Consider the following 15,008-nt stretch of genomic DNA (forward strand, 5'->3'; position numbering starts at 1 on the left):
TGCCTTTAAGTTTTTATCTTCTTGTACGAACTTTGTTAGATAATAGCGAAGCATAATGAACAACATTTTATTTAAGTATAAATTAAATGGGTCCATGAGATTCCTAATAAATTGCACATTATTGTATACCCCAAACCTCATTAATAGGTGGTTTTTGTAGGGGGAGAGGGACCAATTTTGGTGGTGTTCCATTAGACCGTTGCAATTGGTTAATTTATTTTAGTTCTCCAGTCTTACATACTTAGGATGAATCTAATGTATCCTGATAGAAAATGTAAACCGATATTATTTAAAGGGACAGTAAAGTCAAAATTAAACGTTCATGAATAACATAGAGCATACAATTATAAAGAATTTTTAAAGAATTGTCCAATTAATTTATATTATCAAATTTGCTTTGTTCATTATTCTAAAACCCATATTTTGCAAGAGATTACTTAATCTGTTCTTATCACCCTCTTACAGGTTGTTATGTCACTATGAACAATGGCCCAGCTGTACTACAAGAAGGTGAGCTATTCACCCTACCGAGACCGGATTCCATTGCAGATTGTGCGGGCAGAAGCCGAGCTGTCATTAGAAGAGAAGGCATTCCTCATCGCTGTAGAGAAAGGGGATTATGCCAGTGTCAAGCATGCTTTGGAAGAGGCCGAAATCTACTACAACATCAACATCAATTGTATGGATCCACTAGGCCGCAGTGCACTTCTCATAGCCATAGAAAACGAGAACCTGGAGATTATGGAGTTGCTACTAAGCCACAATATTTATGTAGGAGATGCTCTCTTGTATGCAATAAGAAAGGAGGTAGTAGGAGCTGTGGAGCTTCTTCTCAGTTACAGGAGGCCGAGTGGAGAAAAACAGGTTAGTAAATAAATAGAATCTGCTATTAAACCTTTATGTAGAGGATGAAGGGAACATTTCATGGCACCAATTTATGGAGTATGATAAATAAATGACCATTTTGTATTTTAGATCTGCTCTTTAACCTTTGGTCAATATCTTCTTTAAAGGGATACTAAATCCAAACTTTTTGTTTAATGATTCAGACGGAGCATGCAATTTTAAGCAACTTTCTATTTCACTCCTATTATCAATTTTTCTTTGTTCTCTTTCTATCTTTATTTAAAAAAGCAGGAATGTAAAGCTTAGGAGCCGGACCATTTTTGGTTCAGAAGCTGCGTTACTCTTGCTTATTGGTTGGCTGAATGTAGTCACCAATAAGCAAGCGCTATCCAGGGTGCTAAACCTAAAATGGGCCGGCTCCTAAGATTTATATTCCTGCTTTTTAAATAAAGATAGCAAGAGAACAAAGAAAAATTAATAATAGGAGTAAATTAGAAAGTTGCTTAAAATTTCATGTTCTATCTGAATCATGAAAGGTAAAGGGGCCTATTTATGATTGTGCGAGTGGACATGATCGGATATTGCGGATCATACACTCTCAGCATTTATCATTGCACCAGCAGTTCTTGTGAACTGCTGGTGCAATACTGCCCCCCTGCAGATTTGCGACCAATCGGCCGCTAGCAGGGTGTGTCAAGCAGGTGGACAGGATATTATGGAGCAGTGGTCTTTACACGGGGCATCAAGCTCCATACGGAGCTTATAAATATGCCCCAAAATGTGGGTTTAGTATCCCTTTAAGTCTGCTTCTGAGATAGTATGATCTCCTTCCATTGTATAATACAGCTATGTTACAGCTATAGAGTTAAATCTCCAATCTTATATAAACTCACTATAGGCTTGAAACTTTTTAATTTATACAACTGTCCATTAATGTTAAGGTTTGGATCAAGATAGGCAATACAAAACATATAAAACTTATTAATATCTTGTTTTGACTGGAACATTACCCAGAACTAGGATAAATAATTTTGAAAAACATTACCATTTAAAATCAATAGTAACATATTTAGTTTCTGGGTAATGTTGCATAATTAATTATGCTAAATACATTAACTGGCAATTTTTTGTCAACAAAGGTTTTTACTTTTCAGAAGTTTTAGTTATGAAGTAAACTTGAATATTAGGAGCTCAAGTAGTATATATAAAATCTTGACATCTGGTATAAGATAATAGTATCGAAAAGTAAAAAAAAAAAAAAGAAATATAGTTTATGTTGGTCAGCATGTGCTATAATCTTAAAATCAACCAATTTATATAAATTTTGTTTGTTGATTTTTATTTTATTTTTTTTAAAAAAAGGTAATTCTGCACTGGGTCTCCAGATGTTTAAAAAACTGGCAGTAAAATCAAAATTGTCAACATAATTGTTCCAGATTTATTACAATATATATATTTTAATGACAAAAAAATGCTACTGACACTAAATATAGACAATTTAGATTCCAGTGTATAATTAGATAACCAAATTTCCCCCAAAATCTCAAGTAGCAGATTCATTTTGTCAGAAGTGTGTATTTTTGCTAAATAATATTAAAATGCTGGCTAATAAAAATAATAATAAATAGGTTTAATAATATATTTTTTTCTGTTAAATGCCAATAAAAGCTATATATTATTTTTCTTAATTTCATTTGATAACCACAGAAAGCAAAGTCCCTGTTTTTTATGTTTGTGTGATAATTTACACCCCAGTGTTAGAATATTAAGCCTATTAATTTATTGTTTATTTTTTTATTTTTTTATTATTATTTTATTGTTTTCACAGAACAAAACCGTTAGCAAAAACATATATGTATTACAGATTCCAAAAACAAGATTAAATATTGATTGCTGTATCACATGATCCAATACAGGCCAACCGTCTTGGATCATAGTCTATTTAGTTCACATAGGTCACAACCTAGATCTCAATAGTAAAGTCCAAAATTTCGCTTGAGTATGACCTTATACCTGTAATCAAACTTCAGATCTAAAGATCATGCAAGAACACAATATAAACGTTCTTGTTAAAAGAATACTTAAATGAAAAAGAAAGAAAAGGGATAAAAAAAAGAGGAAAAGAAAACACAGATTTATCATCTGAATCCAGTTAAATATGTTTTTTTTTTTTTTATCAATTTATTGTTTGAGTATAAAAAAAATGTACAAAAATAATAGTATTCTGAACACAAAACAAAGACAAAATTTTTTTTTTGTAAGTAGTTAATTAAAATATATAGATGAGAGTCAATTAAATTTAAACCATATGCTAGATCCTTCCCAAGAGGAAGAGTTCATTATCTCATTTATGGAAAATGTATGCAAGTAAATCTGTTATGGGAACAATAATTCCTTTTTGTGAACAGAAATGTGTAGATTCTATAAAACTTCTCAGTGTAACTTACTTTTTCTTAAAAGAAGAAATTAACTTCTTTCTTTTTTTTAATTTTCAAAAAAGCTTTATTTTGTAGGATTAAACATACACAATATATATAGCATATACATTGAAAAACATCAAGAGCATGAAATTTGCTGTAGAAACTATACAAAGACATAGAGCTTGCAGTACATTGTACAAATTCAGGGCTTATTAATACTCGTTTCAAAGCAAAGTGTGTTTTATTTGGCCATAAATATGACTACATAGACCTCACTTGGGTCTTTTACATATACACAGGTAGGCCATTCTGAGCGTAGATAGGGAAATGATTTAGGTTTAACTAGGAATCTGGTAAAAGTTAGGGTTATAATTGAGAATTAATCATATATATAGGTGACATCTTGAGCTTTTCGATTAATGTTATCTGTAGGGAATAAAAAAGATACAATTAAATATGCGTGGGATGTGGTATTAAGTCTAAAACTATGAGACTGCAGTGGTATAGGCAATATTTTAGGGATTTACATTATAGACAGCGACTTAGGCAATATAGCCATATTTGTTTGCGTTGACCGATGGGTGGATACACAAGTCCAAGTATGGGAAAAGATGGGGTTAATGAATGATTATATTTAGGTATTGATAGAGTAGTGATATGTGAATTAGTGGTATTTTTAACTATATTCCTGTGAAAAATGTTAATGCTCTCCATTGTGTATGGGAAAAGATAGAGAATAGAGTGTTATCCTGGTAGTGATATATATTCTGCTCCTCCCTCTGCGGGCCCCGGCCGCAGGCCACACTTGGTAGGGGGAATACCGAAAACAAAATAGTCTGTCAGATCTAATCCATTTGCTGTAAAGGATCTATCAACATATACAATACTAAAGGCAATACATTTGTAGTCTGTACAGCTATGCTATGTAAAAACCTTAATTTATGCAGGTGTCCATATGCAATTAAACACTACTAAACATCTTAACTAAGTTTGCCACTTTGGAGGAAGGAGAAAAACGAAAAAGAAATAATAAAATGAGAACGCTTATTAAACATATTCTGAAACTCTCTGTTACGGTCTCAAATCTGAACCCGCCTATGATCTCATATAATCCACTCTAACAATTTTTCCCAACAAACAGCAGTAGGCAATAATTAATGTAGATTATACAAAATGTCCGTACCTTTTAGAAATTGGAAAGTAAAACTTTAAACTTAAGGGCATACATAATAGGGTATTGGTGTAAAGAAAATTAGCCAACAATAGACCTTTTTAGAACCTATAGGGAAAAGTTAACAGTAGAATTTACTGATAAGCTAAATCAGCTGTCCGAGAGGGGCAGCTGCAGTCTACCCCTCTCCTGTCTTTTGAATATAGCCATTGCCTTGTAAGTAAGAAATGTTCCCCTCCAAGGCAGAAGAATATATTTGCCTTCCAATCTTTCCTGTTAATGTGAGCCATCGGTGGACAGGCTGGTCAGTGAGTCTTTTAAGCGTCTCTAAAGACTGGTGTGAGACCGCTTTCCATACGCTTGTACAACAAATATCCACCTCCTCTCTGCGCCCGTGAAAGAGGTCAGGGCTTGTGGCATCATATTGTTTAGAGGTAATTTCTCCTTTTCTGAGCTTTGCCCCAGTGATCACCTCTGTCTGTGAATTCCCATCAAGCTTCCTAAGAAGTTAAATGTTTCTTTGGATTAAGTGTGCTAGCTGGAACCCGTCTTGTATACTATTAAGTGCCAGCGTATGAGGAACCTCTGATGCTAAATAGTGATCTCCGATGTCAGGGCTTTCAACAGCCAGGCCTGTTACTTTGGTGGGCTCACAGTCTGAGACCGGCATCACGTTCGCTTGCGCCTGAATTTCTTCATAGCAGTGTATAAAGCATTGTTGCCTCGTAGCGATATTGTAAAGCTCTTTATTTGTTGTTGGCGCCACAAAGTTGGCGCTATTTTGGTTACTAGAGTCATAGAAGCTGTCCCTTTGAGTGCACGGTATGTTGTTAGTGCAAATCTTACTCACCAGGAAATCGTATGGCACTTTATCAAGTCATTTTCAAAGAGTCTCTCCAGTCTTTCAAAGGATCATGTTAGGTGATATTGCAGCTCCAATTCTCCCATGCAGGTCATTGTGAAGAGAGAGGTATATTAACACACACACTTCTACTCCGTATTCTTAGCTCCCCGTATCTTGTCGGTGTATTATCTTAGATGTCAGGCAGGTTTGGATATTGAAGAGATTCGGTAAGCCAGATAAATCTGACGGTACCGATAACCCGGCTCTTCCCGGGGTGGAGGTGGATACCAACTATTGGGCCGCTGCCTTTGGCCTTTCTCCAGTCTGAATACCCAATGTCATTAAAACAGCAAATATGAGTGATTTAGGTCCCCAGATGCCAGATCTATGGGGCTTTCTATTATTATGTTCTTGTCTTCGCTGATAAAAAATTAATAATCAGCGGATTATCAAAGATTCTTTTGGAGCCTTCAGAAAATGCGTCCGAACCAGAACGCTGTACGACCACGCCCCCGAAATTAACTTTTTTTTTTAAACAAAATATCTGTTTAAGGAACAGTATCACTAAAAATTCCACAATATAAATATATTATATCTATATAAATAAAATATAAATAATTATAATAGATCATTACCAAATTGCCAACTTATCATAACAGTCAAAAAAGGGAACCCCGAGGGGAACCGTGAGCGGGGTGCGCTAACAAAAAATAAGTGATTTGTGTCTATGGACAAACCATATTAGTTCATGTGAGATGATGGTGCTGTGTCTTGTAGAGCAATCAAATGTGCTGGCAGCAAGGCTCCTCTGGTCTTCGGGAAGAAGATATCTGTAATTTAGAAGTAGAAAAGAGGGCGCCACATAGCGTAATATTGTTGACTCAAAGCCAAAATAGGTGATTAATGTTAAGGCTTACCAGAGGTAAATGCACCGTATTGTAACCGGTGCTGACAGGCAGGCTAACACTTTCAGTGGCTAGCACACTGGGTGGCCTCAGGCAGGCTGTACACAGGTGGTACTCAGCGTTTGCTTGATTGATGGGCGTCTGTGCAGCTAATGTGTGAGACACTGCGGTAGATAAAACACTTTGAAACCTTTACCAGGAAGGATCAAAAAGAGAACGAAGGACAACTTCCGTATGTTAAAATAAAAGAGTTTTAATCCATACAAACTGCTACGCGTTTCTAGACCTTAAACCGGTCTTTTCTTCAGGCATACAAACAATGGATCATATCATAACACACCACACATTTCTATTATTTTTAATTTAAAGTTACAATTATTAATTATATTAATATAACTGAATTATAGTGATTAATTAATCTAAAAACTAATTTACAGATATCTGAAAAACACATATAAAACATTTGACTCTATTTGACTATGCAGGCATCATTTTTTTTTAATTGCAATAACAAAATCCCCAACTGTAACATTTTTAAATTTGAAAGATGTACAAAAATATTGCATGTCCAAAAATGCTTTCCTTAAAGGGACATGAAACCCAAAAATTTTATTTCATGATTTAGGTAGAACATACAATTTTAAATAACTTTCCAGTTTACTTCTATTATCAAATTTGCTTCATTCTCTTGGTATCATTTATTGAAGGAGCAGCGATGTACTACTGGTTTCTAATTGAACACATGGGTGAGCCAATGACAATCGGTATATATATGCAGCCACCAATCAGTAGCTAGAAACAGGTTCTTTGCTGCTCCTGAGCTTCCCTAGATAAACCTTTCAGAAAAAGATAACAGGAAAAAGAAAGCAAATTAAATAATAGAAGTAAACTGGAAAGTTGTTTAAAATTGTATGCTCTGTCTAAATCATGAATGTCTATTTTTATACTTTACTGTCCCTTTAATAACATCAGAAGACACAGAGAAGGGTTCCTTCCCTTTGCTTTTTCATGCAAGTAATTTGCTTTTTAAAATAGTTGTGTACAGAAGCTTTATGTAGACTTTAGATAAAATGTCCATTGGAGAGAGCATTTAGCAACTATCAGTTATTCTTGAGATACATTGTGGGCTAGATTACAATGATTATATATAGGTATAGATATATACAGATATATATAGGAATATTGATTTACAAATACATAGAACATATTCTGCTATGTGCAGAACATTGGAATGTGAAATATTTACAGTAAATACATATACATCTATATACATACAAATACATATTTAGCAATATATCTTTATGTATCTATATGTTAAAGTACTATGGCAGCTTTTTTTTTTCTAGCACCCAAGATCTAATATCTTTAAACCCCCTAATAACTTTTTTATGCAATTTTTTTTAATAATTTTTATTAGATGGTGTTATTATGATTGTAACTGTACTTTGTAATGTATTTTTGATGTGTTTTGTGACACTTTTATGTTTCGGAAAACAGTTAACCAGAGCTCTGAAATCACGGTAAGGATTGAAGCGTAAATCGCAATTTCGCTAGCGCAATTTCGCTCAACTTGTAAAATCAGAGCAATTTAAACTGCTCGCCAAAACACGATATTGCTTGCGTGAAAACGTTGGCACCTCGCTTGTAATCTAGCCCTGTATGTTTTTATATAGTGGGATGATGTTGTTTGCAGTATCAAAACTTCAGAAAAATCTTGTAAGAGAATTTTGAATAATTTTAAAATCAACATTTATTTTCTAATAATATAATCATTCCATATATGGAGATGCCAATTGCAATATTACTTATACATAAATCTTTGTCAAGGAAATCATCAAACTATAATAAAGTAGTTGTTCTTGTGAAATGTAACATTTCGGTATAAAAGTGAATTAATTGCAGCCCTTTCTATTATAATTTTAATGGCTCATTTCAAGAACATTTTACAAACTAAACAATAGTGGGAGATATGTTTTTTTTTTTCTGATTGAAATCTATTGTTCATTAAAGCAAAACAGAATTACAGCTCCAGAATGTGATAAACAGTGGGGCATTTATATTGCCAGTACATTAAAACTAATAAGATTACAGATTTATTAATCTTGCCCTCAAAGAACTATAGAGATCCCGAATTTGACATTCTGTAGCATCAAAGCCTTTCAATAGTGGAGTAATTTATAGTACTTTCAACAAGTTCCTCTTGTTGGCATTGTGCCCCAGGCAGTTGTCTACTTTGCCTGACTAGAAATCTGACCCATCATATACCCATATAACCATAAGTTTACACATACACACACACAAATATATGCTGGCATGTATATTTATTAGTGTATACTCTCACATACAAAATGATATTATCTCACAAGGTACCCGGTTCCATATGATATCAATTGATTGACCATTTTATGTTTTTATCTAGTTTAAGAATCTATATATAATTAATGTTTTATGTTAGGTTTGAGTAAAGAAAAATAGCAATCACTCCAAAGAATGTAGTTTAAAATATAAAGTATTTAAAGGCACAGTCTAGTCAAAATTAAACTTTCATGATTAAGATAGGACATGCAATTTTAAACAACTTTCCAATTTACTTTTTTCATCAAATTTGCTTTTTTCATTTGGTATTCTTTGTTGAAAGCTAAACCTAGGTAGGCTCATATGCTAATTTCTAAGCCATTGAAGGCCACCTCTCATCTCAGGGCATTTTGACAGTTTTTCACAGTTAGACGGTGCTAGTACATGTGTGCCATATAGATAACACTGTGCTCACTCCGTGGAGTTATTTATGAGTATGCACTAATTGGCTACAACGCATGTCTGTCAAAAGAACTGAGAAAAGGGGGCAGTCTGGAGAGGCTTGGATACAAGGTAATCGCAGAGGTAAAATGGATATTAATATAACGTGTTGGGTATGCAAAACTGGGAATTGGGTAATAAAGGGATTATCCATAGACTGAGTAGACTGTCCCTTTAACTGTAGAAGCTGCCGACTTTGAAGATCTACCAGTTTTGCTTTTGCACAAACCCAGTTTAAATATTAAAATTATTTTAATAGCATAACTCAAAACTATTTGAAATGTTTATCTGCAAAACACTTTTTTATAAAATTGTAAAAATGCATTTCATACTATAGTATTATTACTATTACTGCTTACTGTTTTAAGTAAATTAATTAAAATATAGCATTAATGATTCGGTCATTTTATTTGTCTTATTTACATATTCCTTATGCCAGAGTGTAAAGCTACGCTAATTAATTTCAGGAGATTACATTAAAAGTACTTTAATGAACCTTCTCAAATTCCATAGCAAGAAAATCCCAAAAGATCCCTTCCAGAGGGATAATTTAGACGCTAACTCATTAAATTATATCTACCCTTTATGATATAAATAAATTAATCTATCGGAAGAATAGTTGATTGCTTGTGATTGTTTCTTTTGTGGAATTTTATGTTACTTGTGTAACTCTTTGATTGCCACCAACTGGATAAAAAAAAGAAAAATTCATGAATTTTGTTTATAAACTCATTTTAATCATTTACAGTTTACATGTATAAGATATCTTTCTACAGTAATCATTTCTTTCTTTCTAATCTTTCTATGGGCATCTGTGGGGCGCAAGAATGAGGTCTCCATGTGTTTAGATTCCTCTAAACCTCCCCCAAGCTTGCGCCATTTCTATGAGGATTTTCTTCACACATACGTATGCACATGTATTTATATGTGTTAGTTACAAAAGAATGAATACGTTAGTTACAAAAGAATGGAGATGAAAAACATTAAAATAAAGAAAATGTATATAGAATCTTTGAAAATATTTAGTGCTAATAATGTATTACTATGCAGAACCCAATTCAAGTGCCTTCAAGCAAGAAATGTACTTGTCAAAATAAAAATGAAATAAAAGGCTGTAGTCCCTAGCAAAAATGTCCAGTCTCCACGGAGGCGAATATTAGGTTTATGAAGCCATGAAACAAGTTATTTTTATTCAAAGAAATTTTCATTTCATACTGATTATATTCCTTATTCCACTAACATGAAGCTAGATTACCAGTGGCGCACTATTAAGTATTTTTGCTCGAGCGCAAACACTGCTGCAAGTAAAATTTTAGCGCAGTGATAGATAATCCCTTTATTTACCATTCTCCAGTTTTGCATAACCAATGCTGTTATAGAAATAACTTTTTTACCTCTGTAATTCCCTTGTATCTAAGCCTCTGCAGACTGCCTACTTATCTTAGATCTTTTGACAGATTTGCATTTTAGGCAATTAGTGCTGACTCCACGTGCATGAACTCCAGGTGCATGAACACAATGTTATTTATATGAAACACATGAACTAAGCCTTTAAAGGGACACTAAACCCCCCCAAAAATGTCATGATTCAGGTAGAGAATACAATTTTAAATAACTTTCCAAATTACTTCTATTATCGCATTTGCTTCATTCTTTAGATATCCTTTATTGAAGAAATAGCAATGCACATGGGTGAGCCAATTACACGAGGCATCTATGTGCCTCTACCAATCAGCAGCTACTGAGCATATCTAGATATGCTTTTCAGCAAAGCATATCAAGAGAATAAAGCAAGTAGATAATAGAAGTAAATTAAAAAGTTGTTTAAAATTGCTTGCTCTTTCTAAATCATGAAAGAAATAATTTGGGTTTCATGTCCCTTTAATAATAATAAGTACTTTCCTTTGTTCATAACTAATTCTGAAGAAATAAACCTAAACAAATAAAGTAACCATGTACATGTAACCTTGATTTATGTGAGTAGAGATTTCACAGTTTATTAGCTATTGCCGGCAGCAATAGGCAGGACAAGCAACCGGAAAACAATATTCTAGGTTCAACATGTCCCAGTCATTCCTTTTCCTAAGGGAAACAAATTAAAGGGACACTGAACCCAAATTTTTCTTTTGTGATTCAGATAGAGCATGCAATTTTAAACAACTTTCTAATTTACTCCTATTATAAATTTTTCTTTGTTCTCTTGCTTTCTTTATTTGAAAAAGAAGGCATTTAAGCTATTTTTTTTGTTTCAGAACCATGAAAAGCACTTGTTTATTGGTAGGTGAATTTACCCACCAATCAGCAAGAACAACACAGTGTGTTCACCAAAAATGGGCCGGCAGCTAAACTTACATTCTTTCATTTCAAATAAAGATACCAAGAGAATGAAAATAATTTGATAATAGGAGTAAATAAGAAAGTTGCTTAAAATTGCATGCTCTATCTGAATCATGATAGAAAAAAATTGGGTTCAGTGTCCCTTTAACTTTATCAAGGCAATAATATAATTCACTGAGTAGCTCATACACTTTGAAAATACATTAGAACATTGGTGATATCAAACTTTCCATGGGTACAATGATTGTGCCATTCGGAGCTTGATAATTCGGCCCCCTATTCTCTATATACTAAGGTAACAACATTGGCAGCAAATGTTTGGAAATAAAGTAATATAAATACTATTCACAAGTGTTTCAATCATAAATATAGCAATAAAAAGGTCAAATGCATTTGTGGCCTCCATTTTCTCATGAACCCCAAACAGAAAGATAGACAAAGAAAGTGAATTCTAATCTAGGCCTTGTGAAAGAGTAAAATTACCAATTAAAAGTTAAGTTAGTGGCTCTTGTAAAACAGTGACATTTTGTGGCCTAGAAAGATTAGAACTGTTAATGATCAAAAGTGTTTGGGAAGGCTATCAACGCTCTAGCTCTGTTGATATAGCATTCGAAAGGGCATCATTTGATGAAAAGAGAAATGTCATTACATATTAAAGATATGATGGGATATTTTTCACAATACATTTTTTAATTTGGGGGAAGTGGTATTTTTTTTAGCAAATTTTCTCAAAAACCTTAACAAAAAAACGGTTTTAGATACAGGTTTAAGGGAATTTAAGTGCAGTTTTGCAATTATGAGAGTGTATTTACTTATATCTAATTTGCTTCATTCTCTTGGTATCCTTTGTTGAAGAACCAGCAATGCACTACTGGGAACTAGCTGTGCACATTGGGTGAGCCAATTACATGAGGCATATATGTGCAGCCACCAATCAGCAGCTCCTGAGCCTGCCTAGGTATCATTTTCAACAAAGGATACTAAAGAACAAAAACAAATTCAGAAGATAGAAGTAAACTGGATAGTTGTTTAACCCCTTAATGACAACTGACGTACAAGGTACGTCATGCAAAAACTAACAGTTAATGACAATGGACGTACCTGGTACGTCAGTTGTCTAACAGAGTGCTGGAAGCGATCACAAATGCTTCCAGCAGCTCTGAGGGTATTGCAGTGATGCCTCGATATGGAGGCATCCTGCAATACCACTTTACAAGCCTCTGATGCAGAGAGAGCCACTCTGTGGCCCTCTCTGCACCGGTAGCGATGGTGCCAGTGTCCGGGTGTCAGGGTGCGTGCGCGCGTGCAGGATGCGTGCACTATGCGCGTGCACAAGGGGTGAGTGTGCACATGAACGTGCATGGCGCGCGTGCACGTGCGCGCATTAGCCACACTGACACCAATGAATGACGGCAGAAAGGGAGAAAAAGGTAAAAAAAAAAATTAAAATATAAAAGGATCTGGGAGGGGGAGGGGGTGGGGGTATTGTGGGGGGGCTGCTACACTACAGAAATAGTTTTTAAGTTAAAAATAAAATAAAAATACTTTTTGGTCGGTTTTTGGGGCCAAACTGGGTACTGGCAGACAGCTGCCAGTACCCAAGATGGCGGTAATTAGGTAGGGGAGAGGGTTAGAGAGCTGGAGGGGGGATCAGGGAGGTTGGGGCTAAGGCAGGGGTCCATCACAGCTAAAATATTTTATTATTTTAGCTGTGATGGATCCAATCAGCCAATCAGATTGAGCTTGCATTCTATTGGCTGTTCCGATCAGCCAATAGAATGCAAGCTCAATTTGATTGGCTGATTGGATCAGCCAATCGGATTGAACTTGATTCTGATTGGCTGATTCCATCAGCCAATCAGAATAGTCCTACCTTAATTCCGATTGGCTGATAGAATCCTATCAGCCAATCGGAATTCGAGGGACGCCATCTTGGATGACGTCATTTAAAGGAACCGTCATTCGTCGTTCAGTCGTCGGCCAGGATGGATGTTCCGCAGTGGAGGTCTTCAGGATGCTGCCGCTTCGCTCCGGATGGATGCCGCTTGGATGAAGACTTCAATCGGATGGAAGACCTCTTCTGCCCCGCTTGGATGAAGACTTCAGCCGGATCATGGACCTCTTCAGCCCCCCGCTTGGGCTTGGATCAGGACATCGGAGGAGCTCTTCTGGACGGATCGGTGTGATACCCGGTGAGGTGAAGACAAGGTAGGATGATCTTCAGGGGCTTAGTGTTAGGTTTATTTAAGGGGGGTTTGGGTTAGATTAGGGGTATGTGGGTGGTGGGTTGTAATGTTGGGGGGCTTGGGTATTGTATGTTTTTTTTTACAGGCAAAAGAGCTGTATTTCTTGGGGCATGCCCCGCAAAGGGCCCTGTTCAGGGCTGGTAAGGTAAAAGAGCTTTGAACTTTAGTAATTTAGAATAGGGTAGGGCATTTTTTTATTTTGGGGGGCTTTGTTATTTTATTAGGGGGCTTAGAGTAGGTGAAATTAGTTTAAAATTGTTGTAATATTTTTCTTATGTTTGTAAATATTTTGTTTTTTTTGTAACTTAGTTCTTTTTTATTTTTTGTACTTTAGCTAGTTTATTTAATTGTATTTATTTGTAGCAATTGTATTTAATTAATTTATTGATAGTGTAGTGTTAGGTTAATTGTAGGTAATTGTAGGTAGTTTATTTAATTAATTTATTGATAGTCTAGTGTTAGGTTTAATTGTAACTTAGGTTAGGATTTCTTTTACAGGTAAATTTGTAATTATTTTAACTATTTTAGCTATTAAATAGTTCTTAACTATTTAATAGCTATTGTACCTGGTTAAAATAAATACAAAGTTACCTGTAAAATAAATATTAATCCTAAAATAGCTATAATATAATTATAATTTATGTTGTAGCTATATTAGGATTTATTTTACAGGTAAGTATTTAGCTTTAAATAGGAATAATTTATTTAATAAGAGTTAATTAATTTCGTTAGATTTAAATTATATTTAATTTAGGGGGGTGTTAGTGTTAGGGTTAGACTTAGCTTTAGGGGTTAATACATTTATTAGAATAGCGGTGAGCTCCAGTCGGCAGATTAGGGGTTAATAATTGAAGTTAGGTGTCGGCGATGTTAGGGAGGGCAGATTAGGGGTTAATACTATTTATTATAGGGTTAGTGAGGCGGATTAGGGGTTAATAACTTTATTATAGTAGCGGTGCGGTCCGCTCGGCAGATTAGGGGTTAATAAGTGTAGGCAGCTGGAGGCGACGTTGTGGGGGGCAGATTAGGGGTTAATAAATATAAAATAGGGGTCGGCGATGTTAGGGCAGCAGATTAGGGGTACATAGGGATAATGTAAGTAGCGGCGGTTTACGGAGCGGCAGATTAGGGGTTAATAATAATATGCAGGGGTCAGCGATAGCGGGGGCGGCAGATTAGGGGTTAATAAGTGTAAGGTTAGGGGTGTTTAGACTCGGGGTACATGTTAGAGTGTTAAGTGCAGACGTAGGAAGGGTTACCGCATAGCAAACAATGGGGCTGCATTAGGAGCTGAACGCGGCTTTTTTGCAGGTGTTTGGTTTTTTTTCAGCTCAAACAGCCCCATTGTTTCCTATGGGGGAATCGTGCACGAGCACGTTTTTGAGGCTGGCCGCGTCCGTAAGCAACTCTGGTATCGAGAGTTGAAGCTGCGTTAAAAATGCT

General features: G+C 35.2%; 1 protein-coding gene across 1 annotated transcript in view; it reads left to right on the forward strand.

Annotated features, from left to right (window-relative positions):
- The first annotated feature begins 483 nt into the window (after positions 1–483).
- TRPC5 (transient receptor potential cation channel subfamily C member 5) overlaps positions 484–15,008 on the forward strand; it is a 400,026-nt gene continuing 385,501 nt past the window's right edge. The window contains exon 1 of the mRNA XM_053699326.1: positions 484–864. Within this exon, the coding sequence (XP_053555301.1) occupies positions 487–864 (378 nt within the window). The 5' untranslated portion in view covers positions 484–486. The remainder of the gene's footprint in view (positions 865–15,008) is intronic.

Source organism: Bombina bombina, chromosome 1 (assembly GCF_027579735.1).
Source record: "Bombina bombina isolate aBomBom1 chromosome 1, aBomBom1.pri, whole genome shotgun sequence".
NCBI classification, from domain to species: Eukaryota; Metazoa; Chordata; class Amphibia; order Anura; family Bombinatoridae; genus Bombina; species Bombina bombina.